The sequence below is a fragment of the Botryllus schlosseri genome, chromosome 15, assembly GCF_051294905.1.
Source record: "Botryllus schlosseri isolate E-star chromosome 15, Bs_hap1, whole genome shotgun sequence".
Classification (NCBI taxonomy): domain Eukaryota; kingdom Metazoa; phylum Chordata; class Ascidiacea; order Stolidobranchia; family Styelidae; genus Botryllus; species Botryllus schlosseri.
Window position 1 is genome coordinate 16300568 of NC_137250.1, and position 21233 is coordinate 16321800.

The 21233-nt window shown below is 39.7% G+C and overlaps 2 protein-coding genes across 2 annotated transcripts; both read right to left on the minus strand.

Annotated features, from left to right (window-relative positions):
- Nucleotides 1–4107: 4107 nt before the first annotated feature.
- Nucleotides 4108–13658, minus strand: LOC145457608 (uncharacterized). The gene is made up of 4 exons (XM_080335826.1): nucleotides 13517–13658; nucleotides 9011–9205; nucleotides 8171–8398; nucleotides 4108–4337 (listed from the first exon to the last, which is right to left on the minus strand). Exons 1-4 carry the CDS (start codon nucleotides 13539–13541, stop codon nucleotides 4108–4110), a joined length of 678 nt encoding a protein of 225 aa, XP_080191952.1. The 5' UTR covers nucleotides 13542–13658.
- Nucleotides 13659–16115: 2457 nt separating this feature from the next.
- On the minus strand, nucleotides 16116–18030 carry LOC145457609 (uncharacterized). The gene is made up of 5 exons (XM_080335827.1): nucleotides 17665–18030; nucleotides 16984–17171; nucleotides 16523–16636; nucleotides 16377–16433; nucleotides 16116–16317 (listed from the first exon to the last, which is right to left on the minus strand). The coding sequence occupies exons 2-5, from the start codon at nucleotides 17010–17012 to the stop codon at nucleotides 16116–16118; spliced, it is 402 nt and encodes a 133-aa protein (XP_080191953.1). The 5' UTR covers nucleotides 17013–17171; nucleotides 17665–18030.
- Between the last annotated feature and the right edge of the window lie 3203 nt (nucleotides 18031–21233).

Below are 21233 nucleotides of genomic sequence, written 5' to 3' on the forward strand. Positions count from 1 at the left end.
CAAGTTTCATAATCAGTACACTAAAATTGTGATGTGTGGCAGAAGCTGTATTTTATAGCATATATTTCTGAACATGAGATATGCTTGAAAATTTCGCTTTAGACCTGGAACCTGTGAAATCGTCAACATATGCATTACCACAATCCCATAGTATAGTATACAACAATCGTCGCTTAATCCGAAAAGTTGTCAAAAATCCATGCATTTGGACACAGCACGCTGATGCGTACTTGCCACCATTCATGTTGATCCTAGACTAAAAGCTGCAACTACATACTAGCTCTACGCTATTAGTATTCATTAAGGCCAGTCATCCCCAATTCAACGTAATTTTGCTTAAAACCTTCATTTTTCAACCTTTTCCCATAAGAGCTCATAGTAAGCTTGCCCGGCCTTGTTCTTTGTTTACATCCTGCTGCAACCTGATTGGTTCGTGTCAAAGGTCACGTAAGTGTCTATTCACCGTAAGTACCATAGAATTTATTATAACTGGTATTCGAATGTGACTGTCACACTGATTCCGAAAATCTAAATACTTATTGACTTCTCAATACTCAAAGTATTCGGCGGTAACATAACGTTGCGCTACACGCATACATTTTATCGCCGGTACTACACAGAACGTGGAGAACGTGGAACGTGGATAGCTATGGCGTTGTTTGTAATTCGAGTTTGTAATTGTGAATGTTACATCCACAACAGTTTATTTCGCGCCGTAGACCAGGAAGACAATGTGTATTTGAAACCTCCGTCTGAAAATGGGCGTCGCCATGTCTGCTATGCTCTCTGAGTCAACGTATCGCACAATTCAAGATTTCGACTAGGATACATCGCCGGGAGGTTTGAGTAACCAGTCATTTCGATGGCGTGTGTTCCAATCCCATCGCTGCTACCATGCCAGGACAGAGTCTGTATTCCCTGCTGCACCACGAAACGATGTCGACACACGATAAACGTTTATTACACAAGAGACATCCTAACAGCACGAGTGGTCTTTATATAAGGCAACTAAATAAACGGCGCAATCAGAGAACTAATCATTAGCCCGCCAATTAACAGCAGTCGAGGTTCGGCTCCAGTTTAATACAAACAATACTGGAGCGTAGAATTCGCGAGTGATATTGGCCGCCGGCGTGACAGTAACTTAAATTCAATGATTTTGAAGAGATGGGGTCCGAGCCCCTAAACCTGAAGAAGGCATTGTCTTTACCTCTCAAAGACATGTTTATACTGCAACGAGAATAATTATTTTAGCCGTGAGGGAAATTTACCAACAAATCGCTGTAATATTGATCAATTCAGTACAGAAATAAATATATGGCAAAGAGCCATATCTTATAGCCAAAAGAGCCATAGGTTCCCGACCACTGATATATAGAGTACCAAAAACGGATGGCACTTATTGCGTCGGCCTATATTCTTGACGGCTCAAATTCTTGGCTTTATAGTAGTTCACGACGAAGATATTTTATCGAAGTTAATTTCCTATGACTATGATCCCAAATTTCAGAGGTTCAAAAGAGTGAAATAGCATTTTTATTATATTGTTCATAATGACACCACGCCAATACAAAGTTGAATACGGAGATTGCAATTCGAAATTTTAAGAGAAGATAGATAGTGTGACGTTAGAATGGTATAAAAGCAACAATAAGAGAATTTACAAAACGAGAGCACTATACCAAATACAATTTGCCCAATATAAATTAGCTATAATATATAGCCAGATCCGCAACACTAATGAAACACGGAGATAATAGAGCCTATCCTCCGATTCTCTGTCGTCGAAGGGACAGTCAGTAATACTAGCTTTACAGTATTCATTTCATATACTTTTTATAAACCATTAAAAATGATATAGCTAGCTATAGCATGAAAGTCGTTCATTTTCCAGATCCGGGATGGTTCACCTCGGCCGCTCATCAAATGTTAGTTAACAGTCACAGACGTATATACGGTGCTACCTGTTCAGCGACCGGCCTTGAGCGGCTACTCTGCGACACGTCATACATTGTGTAACTGGGGTCCCTGCAATTTTCAATTACGCGCGGTTGGAAAGTGTAAAGCCACGATCAATTTAAGAAAGTGACTCACTGCTGGCATGGCGCTATCTTGTAAGGTGATTGATCAAATGAAGCATCGTGTTCAGGTCTATAAACATGCAAAATAGGCATCATAAGTTTCCTATAAAACAACGGGATAAATATTGTGCAATGTACATACTCCACGGTAGTATAACGAGTCGGTTCGGTGCTGCCGGCGTACGCTGAGCCTCTGTCAACCTTCATCTTGGTTGAGGATTTCCTGAAAATCACAAATATAGTTAACGCGAATGTTTTGCGTGCTGAGACCATATTGAGAAGTATAAAATCCTGCCTAATATCCAGGGTGAAGTTCTGCGTGGCTTGCGGTCTTATGTGGATAGGATATGATAATGAGAGATTTCAGTACGACAACATTGACAAAATGTATGCCTCACCGAATTAGCAGAACTTTGTTAGCCCAACAATTAATGTATACATGCTCGTTGCGGGTCTTCATATATTTTCCAATGAACACTCGGTGCGTATAGCCCTAGCTGAAGTTAGAAGCAGGGCAAGATATGGTATGGAACGAAATTTCGGTATGGAATATGGGATTGTTCGTTCAAATATGGTACGGTATGGACATATCCAAGTATGGTATAATTTATTTCTCATACATTCCATACTTTGGCAATTTTGCCAGAACCATGACAATGATCCAACTTGATTCATCAAATCAATGGCATACCTCAGAAAATCGTTCACTGAAAGCTCTATGTTCAATGAACATGTTGAACATTGTTCATGTTCATGTTCACATCTCAAAGTGAGAATCAGACTCACACATCCATGTCGACATCTACACGGAGACAAAAAAAAATTTGGGAACTCTCATATGAAGCAAAATAATATTAATGATAATTATTCCAATCTGAATATAATAAAAATTAATGACGTTCCGCCGCTGCCGCGTTACGGCTAGCATTGCGCTCATCGGTTCAACGAATTATTTCGCTTAAACTCAGTAACTTCAACTCCGTAAACTACCAAGAGGAGTTTAAAAATTTTAGCCTTCGTGAAAGTAGCAGTTACATTAATAGTAACATCAATTTCTTGAACTTCAAAGTCATTTCCTGCGCTTGCTCGATTGACCTTCACACAACTTCTATTTGACATAAGCAACTATGCAATTCAAAATATGTACCTTTATATCGCAACAACGTCACACTATTGCCGCCTCCAACGCGAATGGTACCTACATTAAATCTGAATATCTCTGATAAAAGAATTTAGACGCTGATATTGGCTAATGAAGCGGATGAGTATGACCCCCCCCCCCCCTTGGCGAAGGAATCGGACATTCGATCCGCAGTCGCAAAAACCTCTACACTGATTGTAGCGATTGTAGCGATGTGAAATTGTATTTTAAGCCATATTCTGATGGGACAATACCTTTGTTTATGTAATTATGTACTAGTTACGCACTAGTTTTACATGACATGAGCTTTTGTTGAAATTCCAAAATAACCCCGTATATATTTTACGTTCCGTCTTCGATTATTATAGCCAACCTACATCGCTGACGCTGAGAAATTGAGTATAGAATTGGTGCATCAGGGCTGTTTAAACCGATAACTTCATCCAAGTCAACCGCAAGATAAACGTCGGAAATATCCACGCATCAAAAATAGAATTTTATCTGGAAGGTTGGGCAACTGCGAAAGTATAGAAAAAATATAAAATATGGTATGAAAGAATGTTGCTATGGTATGGAAAATTGTAAGTATAGTATGGAGCGATTGAATCAGGTATTGAGTGTAGAAATTTCTCATTCCATTCCATACCATACCATGCCCTGGATAGAAGTACCGATTATGTGGTAAGACTGCAATTAAAATTTGAGCATGAAGTACAGTACAGCTGGATAAACTTATTCTTGATTCTGGAAGTCAACTCGTCAGAGAGCATACGGCCGAAAATTCGTTCGTGGCTCCGGCGATATAGTAGCCTACATAATACACGACAAGTTGATTTCTCGAGAGTGGTGACGCATATGAACATAGCGTATAACTGAGTTAGATCATTAAAACATATTCCTGCATAAGATAACTCCAAGTAGTATGTTACAAGCAAATGAAAGTACGCATATCCCCGCAATGATTATGGTGATTGTTGAAAACCAATATCCAGTTTCCGATCGGTTTGTTGCCATTGACTCTGTTGTATGTTCAGGATAGGATTGCGTTCTTTTTGTTGGAGTATCGGGCTTCCATGGAAATGCAGTCACTGTGTGACTTTTGTTGCCACCAATTCCTGTGAATAATGAAATTTATTTAGAATATGTTGTAGAGCCTATTGGTAACCAAATGGCCGAGAACATATCGCCTAATGAGAGCAAGAATTGGAATAAAAATATAAGTAGGCCTATATTGGCTTCAATGTGCCAGACTATGCTAAGGCGTTTCAAGTTGCGATACTGTTAAGATAACATATATATATATGCCATGTCATTATGGATCTACTGGAGGGAAATCGGAACACTAAAATGTAATTTGCTTTTAGCAGAGGAATCGGATCGGATCTCCATTTATTTAGGCTAATCCAGATTAGGGTTACCGTCATACGCTTGAGCAAAATATATACGAGTCCGTTCAGGATACATTTCCTTTCCGACCAACAAAAATATAAACCAGGACATATCTATATAATATATATATAATGTCCATTTGGTCAGGTGTCACAAGTCCCGCATGATATCTTCTGCTAATTTATCGATTCTCCTGCTCTGCTGTGCTTCATCGGCAGCAGGGTTTAATATAAGCCAACGCCCAGTTAAGTATTGTATTGTATTGATAAGGTACGACAGTGGTGCTTACACCCTTATGAGGTTTTGTGCTCTACGACAATGGCACAATGGCAATTTCAAGAGATCAATGCATTTTTCATGGCGACTTTTCGTGCACTCCCTCTTCCACGAATTAGTCATTCAGCATTCATCAGATCTTTGTCCCGGCTTTCAAGCTCACTGCTCTTACTGGGTCTTTGAAGTCACTGCATCCCCAGTGAGGTCGGCGACGAGGAGCCCAAATAAACCTCCGACACATAGAAACTTGGTAGAGCCGAGACTTGAACCAATAACCATTGGTGTCGTGACGGTGTCGCCTGGCACAATGCGCCACTCGCTCCCCCAATCCCAGTTAAGTGTGCAATAACGAAGTGAGAATGACTTGTGACTAGAAACCTTGTGACTTAGTTACAACCCTGGGAAGATTACACATTGTTGGAGAAGTACAGCAGATGTAGTAGTCATTGTAGGACTCAAGTAGAAGCATTGCCTAACTTTAGCAGCGGTGATTTACAGGACGTGGCAAAACTTCTTCAAGTGAGAGTAAAAAATATTGATATGTTAAGTATCCATGTGAGTAGTTTCCCATACCAGATTGTATCGACACGTCACATACTCGAGCGAAGGTTGTTATACTTTAAAAATTGTAGGCTTCATTTTCGCCACTATCGCAGAATGACTAACGATTGGGGCAAGTTTTTGCAACTTTTGCAACTTTTTTTACGGCGTCGGGCAGCTTCCTAAATACTCATAATTTATGTAGTATAACGCTTCAAGCTGTTTGTAGGAATTTTACACTGCAACGTTTTGTAACTTTTTCTATTTTTCACTCGACTTTTCACTGCATTATTGCGCAAAATGTAAAGGAGTGATTTTAAAATAATACTGCAAAACTGTTTCTAGTATGATTCTATCCTCTTCAATCTGCATAACAAAGAACTATATGTGCTAGATTAGATGCCTCTCAATGTTATCTATGACGAAACAGCTGGGTCGTAAGCTAGAACTTCAACAACTCAAGCCAAGCACGACAGTGCCAGAACTAAATTGGGATTGAAAGTATGACTTGGCTTTTGACCAAACCCGCACAATTTTGATATATGTTTAAATGACAGTCAAATACAGGAATGTCCAATGCGCGGCCAACCAGAGGTTTTTGTGCGACCCGCTCACACTCCAAGTAGTAGACCATTTTGAACTTTGAATCATAGCGTAAAAAATGCACCAGTCAGCTTTTAGGGGTGCAGCATGGGAGGTTGCTCTCTCCGTTCGCCTTTATATTTCTAGTGCATGAATGAACACTGATGAGAGATTGTAGCACAATAATGCTTCCGGAACTTATTCAGTGAGGCTAGATGCCAGTCTATCAGTGACACTTGTTTCAATAGTACATTGCTGATTGACTGTTGATATTTTGTAACTCGTGCATTATTGCAACTTTTTACTGCAACTTTTGTTGAAATCAAGTGCAACTTTTTCACGATTTGATTGCAGCAAAAACCTGCCCTACTGATCATACTAAAAATTCGTGCAATTTTCAAAAATATACTCTGTTTGAGTGATCAGTAGCTATTTTACCCATAGTCTTTATGGCAATCTCACTCACTATACTGACTTTATACTTAAAATATTTAAAATGTTTAAAGTCTTAAAAGTAACTAGTTTTCCCATGTAGAAGTGGAAATAGGCTATGAATCTATAGATGAGCAATTGCATATGGCCAGAGTTGGATCAATTGTAATTTGTAATTGAGCTGAATGTAATTATTACATTTTTTCATGTAATTGTAATTGTAATTGTAATTGAAGCATTTCGATTTGTGTAATTGTAATTGTACTTTCATGAAAATTTTGCTCAATTACAATTTTAATTACATTGTTATGGAAACCTGACAATCACAACATAAAATAATCAATCAATCAATCATTTATTCGTCACACCAGTGAAAATCCGGTACGGACCAGGATGAGGACGAGGGGCCGTCTTGCTATGTGTATAGTCCAAATTTCATACTGGAGGCTTCTCTCATCAACAGTCATAACCTTCCATACCATCAAACAATCCGTAAGAATTGCTTACATCCTGGTTTTATTATGTGATATGACGATAAGTGGGGCACGAAATATTGCACTGTCATAAAGGGGGCGTGTCTAAAAAAGTTAGAGAATCAGTGGGCTAAACTAAATCTTAATATTTCAAAAATGAATGAACAACAAAAAGACTCTTCTGAAACCCGTGCTGAACCATTTCCTACACCACGGTCAGAGTTTTATTTTTGAATCTCTGACCAGCACCGAGGCTTGCTGCAACAATTGCAAAAAGAAATTCAAGTTTCCAACCAAGACTTCATCAAACTTGAACACGCATTTGTAGAGATGTTATCCCAACCTTACCTCCAATCTTGGCCAAATTTACTGGGGCAGAAATTTTCGCACCCTAATGTTCATCAAATGCAATGTAACAGTTTCCGAGCAAGTGAAAATGTAAATGCCAACCAAAATGTTGTAATTAGTAGTTATCAGGAGGTTCTTTCCATTTGCATTTATTTTATTTTTACACATCTTATCGGTATCATCCTTATCGCTGACGCTTTACCAATTACATTTCATTATCCTCATTGCACTCAGCTCTGAGTAGCCTAATCGTTTGATTACATTTCATTGACTGTCCTGTAACCTATTCGCTGTTAGTCGCTCAAACGTTTGGTTGTTAACAGTCGCTTGAAATATTTTTCTGTGCTTGTAGTGTTCAGTACTCATGATTAGGAGTAGTTCGAATACCTTCGAGTTTTTTTTTAAATTAAACGATATTCTACATATCATGAATGAAACATGAATAGCTTGAGATTGTTGCTAATTACGTCGCTACGCTTGTCAAAGATTATCTCTCTACCGAATCAATTACATGTTAAAAAAATTATTATTGTAATTGTAATTATTGCATTTTAACATTAACTGTAATTGTAATTGTAATTTGATATTTTTAGCATTGAGTAATTGTTATTGTAATGTAATTGAAACATGCAAGGGAGTAATTGTAATTCTAATTGTAATTGAACTGAATTATTGTAATTGATCCAACTCTGCATATGGTGCGTACAGGTACGAATGGCTTTTGCACCATGTCGTTTCAATGAAACCATTGACTATCTTAATGTTTTCCAGATAATGTTGCAAATTGTGCTAATGGTGTACTCGTATGGTGTAATTTCAGTAGGCACTGGATATATAGAGAAATCCCACTTGAGTACTCCGATAAAGTAGAAGTACTTCGTTACTCTAGACAGCACGATATAGCTCACCTGGCATTGTGAGATTCAAGAATGCATTGCTACATGGATACTCCTGTTCGTTGGTTACTAAGTGAAGATATTCTGGCAGATCAGGTTCGATATACCACGAGGAGCAGTTGATGGGCCTGATCTCTCCCAATACACCCAAGTGTCGCATTATCATCGGATGCTCGACAAGTGACAAGTCCATTCCAGATATTCCGCAATTAAATGGAATTTTCCATTTGCCACTCGTACCTGGAGTATAAGGGATCAAGGCTGATTAGGTTTGTGGTCTCTTGGCAGAAGAAGACTGCATGGCTGTACGATGCTGTAGCATTAGATCATATTTCTGGTTTATCAAAGTTTGTATTAATGGAATGCAATCTCGCTGTACATTAGGGGTTACCAACTAGCGTTCCGCACGTAGCCCGTCAAGACATACTCAGGACGAAAACAGACACGGTAAATTGAGTGACGCAGCAATGGCAGCATGATCGTAGAACCTTTGCCTTTGGATATTGCTATACGTTGTGGCCCGCGGCGCCTTCAAAGTCGGAAAATTCGCCCAAGTTGAGTTGCTGCGTCTTGCTCTACAGTCTACACACAGGTAGGCCTACGCTACAAAATATTTATTTAATTAGGCTACTTATCAGGTCATAGCTGTTGCTGTGAATGTCGACGGCCATTTCAAATCGTAGTATGCGTTATTCGAGTAAGAGATTAACCTTTGCAACATGGAATGTGCGGCCATCGGTGGCATCGCCATTCGACATATAACTATCCTATATCTGTTTAAAGACGTGAAACAAACAAATCAATAAACTACCGATTTTTTCAGATAAAGGAATCTCTGTTTGATGCGCTTACTTGTTTTTACTTTTACTTCTGTTGTCAGGTTGTAGAAAAGTAGCGACAGTCCTTTCAAGTCGGTTGGGAAATACCATTTGCAGTTCACGTTAGGTGGGCAACGATGTGGGGAACAATTAGTTTCCCAGCTTGTATTGAATTCCGATGAGCAATCTCCCGGCTTGCCTGCCGCATGCTGGAGTCCGTGTAAGATACCTGCGACATGTTCAAATTATTTTGAGCGAGTCCAAAATTATTTTGCAAATCAACATAAATTATAAAAGTATTTTGTTGGAGATTTCCTACAACTTCATAATTTTCTTCGCGCTACGTGCGATTTACTGTACTTGCATGGGTACCGTAAGCGCCCGAGAAAAAAAAGTGGAATTCCAGCGCCGCTCCACGACGCACAAATACTTCTGACATTTCGGATGCGACTCCACGAAGAGTGTTTTACCAATAGTCCTGCGCTTGTTATCTGAAGTCAGCAACTCCTTCAGCCCTGCCAGTAAATCAAATCACGCAGACTAAGAGAGGATGAGAAATTATTAGCATTATGCAAGTACCAATATTATAGACAAAATTCCATCTTAAATATGAAAATTTTTCGCGCCTGACGCGATTATATACACCTATATACTGAACCCCTAAAACAGTAAAACGGTTTTACTAGTAATCGTAAAAATGACCGTCGCAAAGGGAGGGTCTAGTTTTTGATCTCAAGGGGCCCAACACCAACGTTTTAAGGGGGCTGACAAAGTATTGTTTCGGCATACTTTTACTAGATATTTCGTTCGTACAAACAAATATTTTAACGCGTATCCATGTCGCCTTTGATAGTTACTAAGAATATGTAAGATAGTCGATAAGTGTCGCAGGAAAAGTGATTGCTGGTAACTTTTCTTTGTTTCACAAATAACCAGGTATGTTGCGAACGTTACGTTTGCGTTCGCAAACGAACCTTCGTAGGTTCTACACCAGACTTAGGCAAAGCGCGGCCCGCGACGCGGTTTTGAGTAGCCCGCGACGCGGTTTTGAGTGGCTCGCGAAAAGTTGCCTGGAATTCAGTACATAAAACCTACTTTTGAATGTTAATCCGTGGACTAGAATCGTAGGCTGTATAAACTTAACCGGACTTTCGTTCACTATTAAGCCTTGTTTATTTATTTACGTAGCCTAGGTACGTCATACGAGTAATAGAGATTCAAAGTGAAGTCAATGTAGCAAAGTATGCTGTAACAATCGAAGTCGCAAAAAGTCACTGTTTCCATAGTTACGTTCAAACCTTCTTGGTTGCCAGTGTCACATTTGCATAATCCGTGCTTCGAATTCCTACGTGATACCTTTCCGAATCCCTAATTCCTAAAACAAGTCAATCAGGGCTCGTGATGAAACGATGAACGGGCAAGCATGTCAAAAAAAGCTGACCAAGACAAGCTTTGCAGTATCCTAAAAACGTGTCTCTGGGCTAAATTAGAGTTTAAAATGTATCATTCCTACCATTGCTTTGAATTATGACGGCTAATAAATATTATTTTTGCTAATTAACCATTACTTTCTCATTGCCTTATTTCAAAGTCATGAACGTCATGTATTAACAGTGTAATTCACTGCTTACAATTTAGAAATACAATTTTGACGCCGCAGAATATAGTTCAAAATGTTGACTCGGCCCGCGAATGTTTTTTATACTTTCATTTGGCCCGCGGGGAATGTAATACAATTTTTCACGTCATTGTAACATATTTGGTTGAAATTCTTCCCATTTCAGCTTCGGACCACTCTCTGCAAAGCGCTGGCAGCATGCAAATGAAATAAGTAGCCTACTAAGCGAGCATGTACCTTGCCAATTTCCAGAAAATCATTTTTTTGTTGGAAAAGTTTGCTCGAAATAATCTGCTTTCGCTTTATGTTTTTTGTGGTATTGATGGTGTTTTTCGACTACAATGGTCATTTATACCAGGCCGATATTCTTTATTTCGATTCCGACTTGTAGCACCGCCAACTTCTAAGCTTTTTTGTAAGACACCTCATACGCAGATGAGATGGCGACGAAGAGCCTATTGGACGATAAACCTCCAACAGTTAGGAAGGGATTCTGGAGTCGACCTCGATCGGACTCGAAAATTATCGGTTTGTGGGTATTTAGTGACTCTCTGTGGACTGCAACCGCCCAACACCAGGAACGAAATACAATGTAGCTATAAGCAAATTTTGCTTAATCAGCCAATCAATTATTTTATTGACATCAACACAATTGATATAAAAAAGGGATAGTTATCCAATGCACAGGTGTCTGTCTCTATAGCTGGCGTACGGGATTGATCTTGATTTGATATATTTATTGTGTCATGAAAACCAAATCCGTCCGAGTGGGGTATTGACTACTGTATATCTCGTTAGGTGATATCTAAATCAAGTTGAAAACCTGAGTTTTCACTCTGAACATTATCAATATAGCAACAGTCTGACGCTTTGCAAATGCATTGTCGTTTCTAACCTAGACCTTGGAGTGCATGGTTATATCCCCTTGCGAGTCCTCGCCGAAATTGTTGGCAAAAGTGACGCATTGTATTGATTTTATAAAATTATTATAACATTTGATTGTTTCACTTGATACATTTGGAGATAGTTAAAATGTCAGCCTGTACATCAGCACTGTGGCGCAATGTTGCGGAGTCGTCGCTATAAGGTGCCGAGTACTGATTATATTACTTTCCTGAAATATAGGTTCAGAATTTGCAATATATGACGTCACATGACATCATAGGTTCGTGTTCACGTTCGCGTTCACATAGAACCTTTCAAAAAAGTCCGTGTTATGACGAACCAGAACCTTTCGCGGGTTCGCACCATCCCTACAAACAATGCCTCAAAATACGCATTGCTATAATTTGGCAGATTTCCATCTGCTACATTCCAAATAAACGTAGAACGGTAGCCTACATTTGTACAGTCACCCAATGGCTATACAGATGCACAACCCTTTTGAAGGGGAGGCGGAATTTGGAAAAAATTGACAAAAAATTTGAAATTGAAATAGCTTTATGCTCTTCGAGACTGTTTGATTTTGTAAGTGAGTGCGATCATGGTCTAATGAACTTATTGCACATTATATCAGGGGCGGTAACTTCTCCAGTCCGCGGGTCGGATATGGAAAAGGAATTTTCTGGGCTGTTTTGACTTTCACGAACACATTCTGCTGCTTTACGAGTCCCCTGTCCAGTTCTGTTGCTCTTGTTTGACGTTTCGCTTCTGATAAAGTATACTGCCATAGCCTGCATGATTTGTCGGAAAATGGCTGCTAATGTTGTACTCTTTAAATACAACAACAATTTCATTGCACAGCAAACACACTGCTTTCATGCCGACTTGTGTAAAAAAGTACTTGGGCATCCAATCTTTGTTAAATTCGCGACAGTCATTGTCAACTTTAGGTTTCTTAGCAAAATCCGTCTTAAAATATTTACTGTATATTCCAAGTGGAATTTTAACCGAAAACAAAGAATATAACTAACAACATGGGCCCGACTTTTATTTTTGCACGAGTGATGACGGCGACATCAGTGACGTATGCAGCCGATATTGAATGGGGGGTTCACTTTGATTAGTCTATTTTCATGTCGTTGCCGAGACTTCGCGGTGCGCGGTGCTACTAATTCCCAAAATTTGTTAGTTCACTATACACTGCTGCATCGCCGATGAAATTACCGCCATGTTCATACAAAAGCTAGCTACGATTGCCACTAAGGAATACAGAGGCGTGCGTGCATGAATGTGTGCCTTTCAACGACCTACGTCGTACGGCTGTATGCGCGAGGACAGCCAGACCCAAATAGTCTTACTACTGTCATCCACACAAGGTCACTACAAACCAGAATAATAACTTCAGCCACAGAGAAAATTGTTAGCTGATATTATTAGGTTTACTTTACCACTAGGCCTACTCAGTTATCTGATTCAGCAGCGAGAACATGACGTTTCGCACATGCCGGCATTTTAACGACACCAATCCGTTAACCGGAATCCCGTATTCTATAGTTCTTCAGGTATAGAAAGAAATGCTTGGAGGGCGGTCAAAGCGTGGTGCCTACGCAGTACGCATCATTACCGATCGGGCCAATATATCCTTCTTAAGCCTGAAACGATGCGGTATACTTTCTCGTATCAAGTACTCTGGAGATACAACGAATTCACTGAAGTGTGACAAGGTTTTCAACTCCTCCTAAAATCGCCCCAAAACCCGGTTTAATATTCCAAACAGTGAAAAATCACCCGGAATACCACACACTGCACTACTAAGCCGACATCCGGGTGTTTTAACAAATTCGAGATCATATTCCCTACCCGACACACATTAGCTACTTATGTTCAGATTTCCATATATATTTTTCAATGCAAACTTTGTTTAGCCTACGTAAAGACTACAGATTCAACAGATTACTGTCTAATAATATCCAATAAAAATGAAACGGATATAAACAAGGTATAATAACATCTTTTATAAATCAGAAAACGTATACTCACCTAATAAGACCAGTATCCTAATCATGTTACGATGTACGAATTTCCACGCGAAATCCTTTCAATACAGTGAATAATGTTGAGTCACTAAGAAAGAATTGATTTTCGCTTTCGTCTTACAATTATGTCGTTTGAAGTATCTAACCCTATGCAAGCTTCCAAGTGTGACTAATCATTTGTATGACACCGTGGACGTTGGTAACCCCTAGGAACTAGGAACTCATTAGACAGATGCAATTGTATTCTATCAACTCGTTCTGAATTACAACGTGACCGGGATTTTTCACCACTGCAGCAGCGAGACCACACAACAAACAGAATATCATTCTGAATCTTATATCAGCTCCGTAAGTGCATATATATGGTTTGCATTACGTTCGTGCATTTACGTCGTTGCCCTTTGACTCTGATTTGTATAGGACTGATGGAGTACCATTATTTTATTGTGTGTCATGGTTTCGTATTTATAGCATGTGTTCGGTGTCCCGACTGATGTCTATATGCCTTATGGATTAGTAATCGTATCGTGGTCTCTGTATTAGTGATTATGTTGTTGAAGATTAGAACAATAGATTCGTGAGCTCTCATCATGTATGTTACATCATGTATTGCTACACCAGGGGCCACGGCGCATAACGCATCAACTGGTGTCAAAAGTCAGACTCATTTATAAATACTGCGACGAATATACATCATTGAATTTGGTGTATTGTATTTTAAACTTCCTGCTACGCAGCAGGAAATGAGGACAGGTCTCCAATATGCTATGGTGCAGCAATATTATAGCATGGGTACGCCAAAGCGCAACCAACACAGAGTTTGAATCCTCGCGCGTCGACGTCCGAAGCAACCACTATTAGTTTTGATTCGTTTGTGTCATCCATGGAGAAACAGGAGAAATCTCCAAATCTGCCCTATTCGTCATTGTCCCGACTAGTTGCAGCGTAGCTAAACAATGCGCTGTTCATTCTGACATGCAGCGACATGGGCCTGGTGGGAGAGCAAAGCACATTCCTGTGGCTCTAGGCGATTATTATATGTCCGCAGGTGACAGGAGTCGGTGACCCACGAACCTCAAAGTGACTTGGTCAGACATGAATAAACGTAACAGTTGAAGCGCTAACCAAATGATACTTTGTAGTATCGCCGATATCACAGTACTCCAAGGGTCGCGGCACCTTTGAGTATAGGCATACTTTAAATCAGGGGTTCCCAACCTTTTTGTGGACGCGACCCCAAATTCCGAGTCGAAAATGTTCCGCGACCACATCATTGTCGATTTCGCGTCCTGGTTACTGTACGCGCAGTATTAGCAATTCAGCAATAATGAATTCGTCGACCTTCGTCTATCAAGACTATAGCAACAGGTGTTTACGAACTAATTCTATCTATATCCAATCGAAGTAGTCCAGTAGTGCTGCATGAAATCATGCATCACACAAAATATCATTAACGATCTATAAGTTACTCGGCCGCGGCGAGCGTGTGTGTCTGTATATATGCATACTGTTAGCACATATCACTACCAAGTACCAACTCACTTGCAGTTTTCCTGGGTGGATAAATTCTCGTCCTACTGATTTCTATGTACGCGACCCATACTTGTCACCGCGACTCTCAGACAATGGGCAAACGAGCCCATGCGGTCGCAACCCATAGGTTTGAAGGTCCCTGCCCTAAATATAACCCTATTGGGTACCGTAGTACTCCAGTTGAGAACCACGGAAATACCACAACGTTGCACAAGATAGCAGGGAAGACATTGGAGTATAAGGAGAACTTGACGGGCCTCGATAATGGGAAACCCTAATATTATGAAACTAATTTCCCGTAACTATCGATCTGTGTATGCGTGCACACTGAAGTACATTTTATTAATATATTAGGCAAAGAAAATCGGCAATTTACTAAACATTCGTAAAGTATTTCCAATTGAAGTAGAAAACGGTAGTTTCAAAAGTTGTAAAGTAAGTGGCCTAATTTAAGAAGTAGAACTGGGTGACGATTGGCACAATCTTATTACCCAGGTGGTAACTCCTAGATTGGCGATGCCACCACACAGGTGAAGTTTCATGCCACAGATAGATGGTTATGATGACAAATTCAGAAATAAAATTGCTTCATATTATGAACTCGTTCCTCATACCTTATGTCCGGTTGGACAACAAACTCACATTTATTATTTACAAATATCAATAAAAATCAGAACAGACTATAGAGGTATTTGGCCAAAATAGAATTCTACAAATCCAATTAGCAAAAATTCATTGAAAACAATAGTATTATAGAGAAACGTATTAAATCGGCGTGCCATTACACGCAACAATAATAATATTATAATAATATTCTCCTCAATGAATTATTAGTTCTCCGTGACTTTTTTCTTTGTCTGTGCTCTCGCGATGCTACATCACTGATCGGCAGCAACTGGTCAGTTAACGAATGTGGTTCCGTTTTAGGAGCCATTGCGAGCGCTCTGGACGTCGGTATACAGGCTGTATAGTCAGTTTTTGGTTTTATTAACCACAGCATAAAGATGCCTTATTTGCCCAGCGCTGGGTTGCGTCTCATCATCATCATCATTGGTTTATTAGCAATTTTATCAGTTCAATACACCACAAAAAATGCGATACAATGAATAGACAGGAAGATGTCGAAGCGACTCCTCTGCAGTTTCTTGGATGGTGGTAATCGACGGAGGGACCTGATAATGTTCTTCCGAGATGACACTCTGTGAAGACTGAACAGTCACTGTTCTCAGGCGGTTATTCTTTGGCACGTCGTACATTTCATGATTGGAGTCCCTGCAATCATGATGTATAGACCGATCAAATGCATAGAACGAGGTTAGCAATTAACTTACTGCTGATTTGACTCTGTATCGTAAGGAGTGCAAAGACTTGAATCCTTATGTTCCTGTCTGCGAGTAGATAAATAATTTAATTATATCAATCCATATGTGACCTGTAGAATATATGTAATAAATTATGAACGGAATGCAATGCATACCCTGTTGCAGCTACTGTTGCGTAGGGAGATAGGTCGGTATTTGTACAGTACGTCATGACTGTGTCATTCGTGGAATCAATAGCAGAGGCAGCCTTTATCTTGGATATGTATTTCCTGAATACAGTAATCATTTTGCATTATTCCGAATCGTTTTAACATTTTTGGCAGCCCTCAAAACTAGATTGGATGTAGGCTTCAGTTCAACATATTCGACCAGGTCTATCGGACCGCCACACTGGTGTTCATTCATTTCTAAGTATATGATGAGACTGTTACACTTGAACGAAACTATGAACGTCAAAACGACCGATGGAGTCAATGAACCAAACCCCCACTCTCAATTCATTTATTACTTCAGTGTCCGATATTAAATTTTGTGATTTATGGCACAATTTCGTTGATTTCATCACAGTATCTTGGTGGTTTCATTCCATTGCTTATCACCACAGTATAACGCATACCTTCGCATGAGCACACCGACGATCAGCATTGCAGCTATTAGTATTACACATACAATGTTGAGCAGTGAGCGCTAATACGTATGTTTGATTCGCTGCACATGTCCTATCTTCATCTGTTTCGGGTGGATTCATCCCCATGGTTGCTAATAAGCTTTGAGTATTAGCTGTTGTAGCGGGTAATGCATCAGCTGTAAATAACAAAAGTCGATTCAAGGTATTCTCATTCCTTGATATCTATGATTCGGCAACGATTGGATGACGAAGAAGATATAGAAGAATACTCTTCATCAATTATAGATCTTGGGTTCGAACCAGGGGGGGCCCTGTCAAACCAAAGACTTGCTTGTAAAACTGCTATATCCACGGTTTTACTGCTAAGCCTTCAACAGTCATGAATGGCGTAGATTGGGAAATGGTAATGCTGACTCGACAACATTAAGATCCTTTCGCATGCCCATCGTCAAAGCACCGTCATGGTGTTTCCTTCCTTCCTCCTCCTTCCTCCTTCCTTCTTCCTGATCTATGCCGACCATGCGTAAGGACGCATGTACAAGCTCAGTTTAAATAAATCATAAGGTAATAAGAGTGAAGCAGTATAATGATCTTCATACTAAGTATCTGCATTTGTCTTCAGAATTGTGTTTTTTTATTTATTTTTGCCACCCCTTCATTTCTCCATACCTATATTGGTTCTTTCGAAGCTCACGTCCACGTAGTTATATTTTACGTGGAACGTAATATCACTCAGTGTCTTTGTAGTTACGTTGTGTGCTCGAAATACAATCCGCGTCGGCTTTTGGCTGTCAATATACCAGCAGGCGGTACAATAACGATTGTATTTTTCGTGGTACTTCTTCACGTATGGGGTTAGCTTGTGAACGTCAATATCGCTGAAGTTTTTCCCGTAAAATCTGCAGTTCGCTGCTGGTATTTCGGAAAATATTTCTGTTCCTGCACATAGATTAGAGTTAGTGATTGGTATGTTAGAGGTATACTGGACGTACATTACTGTATCACTTCTTTAAAGAAATAGTATGGACAATCCATGGGTTGCAGTTATTTAATTAGTGTTGGTCTTATGACAAGAATACGAATCACTCGGTCAAGGGAGGGCGAACTTTAGTAAAATGCAAGCTTCGCTCAACATCATGAGGCTATTTAAGCTGCATATTGCTCGGAAAGCAGCGACTAAGAAAATAAGCTTTGTACTATTGCATATACATTTCAGTGCAGTGGTTCTCGAGGTGGAGGCGTTAAAGCATCAGAAGAGGGAGGCGAAGCCGAAGTTTATTAAATAAAAAAAATCGCGTTTCCAGCGCGATTTACCCCCAGCTTACAGTTATTGCTCTGTGTATTGTCCGACATTGATATTTCAGAATTCACTCATCAACAGCCATAAACTTCCGTGCCATCAAAATATCCGTTGGGACTGCTAGCATTTTCGTTGCACTTTTTAATATTTCATGATATCGTGATAAGGGGGCGCAAAATCATGTCATAAACTATCATAAAGGGAAACGGGCCTAAAAAAGTTTGAGAACCACTGTTCTAGAGTCTTAATATAAGAACGTGGATTGGGATAACATGTTCAACATTGTTTCGAATCATGACAGCAAATAGATTGTTTTTAATTAAACGTCAATTTCTCATTACCTCACACGAACACATTCACTGAGCAGCATTTATTAACAATGTAATTTAAAAATAATATTAGAATACGCCGGAGAATATAGCTAAAATGTTTCACTCGGACAGCCAACGTATTTCTACTTCTCATTTGGTCCGTGGAGGAAGATAATTGCCCACCCCTGTCATGGATTCACGTTGGGGTTGACTTTTCCAGAAGAGTTTGACTCCGGATAAAATGGAGCATTTCATGGCTTTAACCTGCAGTCTCTTTTATCTGATTCATCGTAAAAGTGATACCAGCATTTACAGGCTAGTCCAACCACCCCTTTCTCGCACCAAAGCTTTCACACTGATCATTACGGTTACGTAATAACCTTAGTGTTCACAAATGAGTTTTCCTCTCGCTCACAGGCGCGGTCCAGCTAAGCGAATCAAAAAACAATTGCAAGATTTCCGACAAGAATCTAAGGCTTGATAGCGGCACATGAAATATACATCCTGATGGTTACCCGAACAGTTTTTCTCGAAATCAATATTTCGAATGGACGTTCCCGAACGATAAGTATCAAAGTCAGGGGCTACTCATATTAATTGATGAAATGAAACTGATTGAACAAGAAAGACGACAATATGCGGGCGATATAAGAATAAGTATGTTTGAGTTCAATTTTCTATTCCATATTGGAAATTTATAGCGTCGGCCAAACTAAAATCATGCTTATGAACGTTTTATCACCTCTCGTATTGGAACTTCACGTAACAAGTGCGCAGACAGAACTTTCATTCTCACTAAGATTTGCGATGTAGGCATTGTGGTATCATCGATGTCTGTGAATCTCTAAGGCCCCACCATTGTGTGCCTCTGTCACGTAACTTGCATCCTTGTTATACGCTTATGCCCATCTATGCTCATTGCACAATGCACATCCGTGGATTATCACTGCTATATGACGAGTCACGACTGAGTATAGGAGAATTTATTGAAGCAGTGTGCTCCTACGACATCTCAAGTCTGTTAACCAACGTCCCAGTTGAAGAGACCATACAAATCTGTGCTAATGAGTTATACGGTGATTCTTTGCGATCCCCGCCATTTTCGAGAGACATGTTCGTCAAACTAATGCGCATGGCAACTTGTAACGTGGAATTTAGCTTCAATGAAGTCATATACAAACAAACTGATGGAGTCGCTATATGGGATCACCTCTTGGTCCCATACTTGCTAATATTTTCGTAGGTTATCACGAGCAAAATTTATTTCGGAACATTGACAGACCACTGATGTACCATCGGTACGTTGATGACACTTTCGTGGTCTTTAACAAAGAATCGGAATGTGATATATTTTTGAGGCATTTAAATCAGCTTCATCCGTCGCTCAAATTTGCTATGGAAAAGGAGCATAACAATTCTCTTTCATTCCTTGATGTCTTCGTAAAAAAGTTCAATAAGAAGTTTCTAACGTCAGCCTTTCGGAAAGCCACTTTCACTGGCCAATATATCGCTTTTAATTCATTTTGTCCGACAAAGCGCAAAACTAATCTGATACGAACGCTTGTTCACAGGGCTCTAATGATTTGTAGTAAGTCGGAACTTGAATCGGAAATAGATTTCATACGGAAAATCTTCCAGTCTAATGGGTATCCAGAGCACATTGTCAAAAAACACCATTGACAAAAAACTAATTGACTTCAGCAGAGCCACTAAATTCATTGGACCCAGTAAATGTCCAGTATATTTACATTTACCATGGATTGGTAAAGTTTATGGTAGATTTGAGAAGCAAATCATGTCGTCTGTTAGTCATTGTTTCATGTGGGATTGTTTTCACCACAAAGTCTCTCTTTCCTGCAACACAGAAGGATGTACTACCTGCCACAAAACCTATAGTAGCATTATTTACAATTATGCATGCCGATGCGACAGTCGGTATGTGGGTCGTATTTCACTTCGTTTGCAACAAATAATCAACCAACATGTGGCCAAGCAGATTAGAAAACCTGACGTCAATGCTTTTTCAGACAGTCAATCGCAGACAAGTAACCCTTTCTTGCGAGACTATGATCAGACCACGGCATGTAACTCTGCAATGGGTCAGCACCTTCTTACGCATCCAGAGTGTGCAAAATCGTATAACGATAACAGATTTTCAATTCTTGCTCGCGGACGTAGTCTGTTCCATTTAAAGGTTCTCGAATCGACTATAATAAAACTCGAGCAACCGATTCTTTGTCGGCAAAAGGACCGACTCTATTCTCTCCGTGTATTTCATTAGTGTTGCGTCACTGGCTATATATTATAGCCAATTTGTATTGCACTAGTTGCATTTTTGCTTAACGCTTTCGTTTTGTGAATTTTATCGCTGTTGTTGTTATACCATTCTTGCGTCACACTACCTATTTCATCTTTATATTTCGAATTGCAATATCCGCATTTACTGACGGCCACTCCCGACGAGGGTCAGTTGAAAAGCTTAGAGTGAATAAAGTGCGAATATGAATGTGTTGTTCGTTGCAATATTCAGAAAAAAATATGAGCAACAGTCACAAAATTGTTTTTTTATACGAGTCGTTGCTATCAATCCCGAGGCGTTTTAATTTGAACCAATAAAAAGTTCTTAC

Bases quoted from the DNA above. Each gene is read 5' to 3' on its own strand.
- LOC145457608 (XM_080335826.1), bottom strand. From the start codon at position 13,541: ATGATTAGGATACTGGTCTTATTAG. The intron at 8,399-9,010 runs GTAAGCGCATCA...CTTATACTCCAG, and splicing joins AGAAGTAAAAGTAAAAACAA to GTACGAGTGGCAAATGGAAA. The intron at 4,338-8,170 runs GTGAGCTATATC...CATTATTCACAG, and splicing joins CTTGAATCTCACAATGCCAG to GAATTGGTGGCAACAAAAGT.
- LOC145457609 (XM_080335827.1), bottom strand. From the start codon at position 17,012: ATGCTGATCGTCGGTGTGCTCATGCGAAG. The intron at 16,637-16,983 runs GTATGCGTTATA...TACTGTATTCAG, and splicing joins GTCGGTGTGCTCATGCGAAG to GAAATACATATCCAAGATAA. The intron at 16,318-16,376 runs GTAAGTTAATTG...TCATGATTGCAG, and splicing joins GATACAGAGTCAAATCAGCA to GGACTCCAATCATGAAATGT.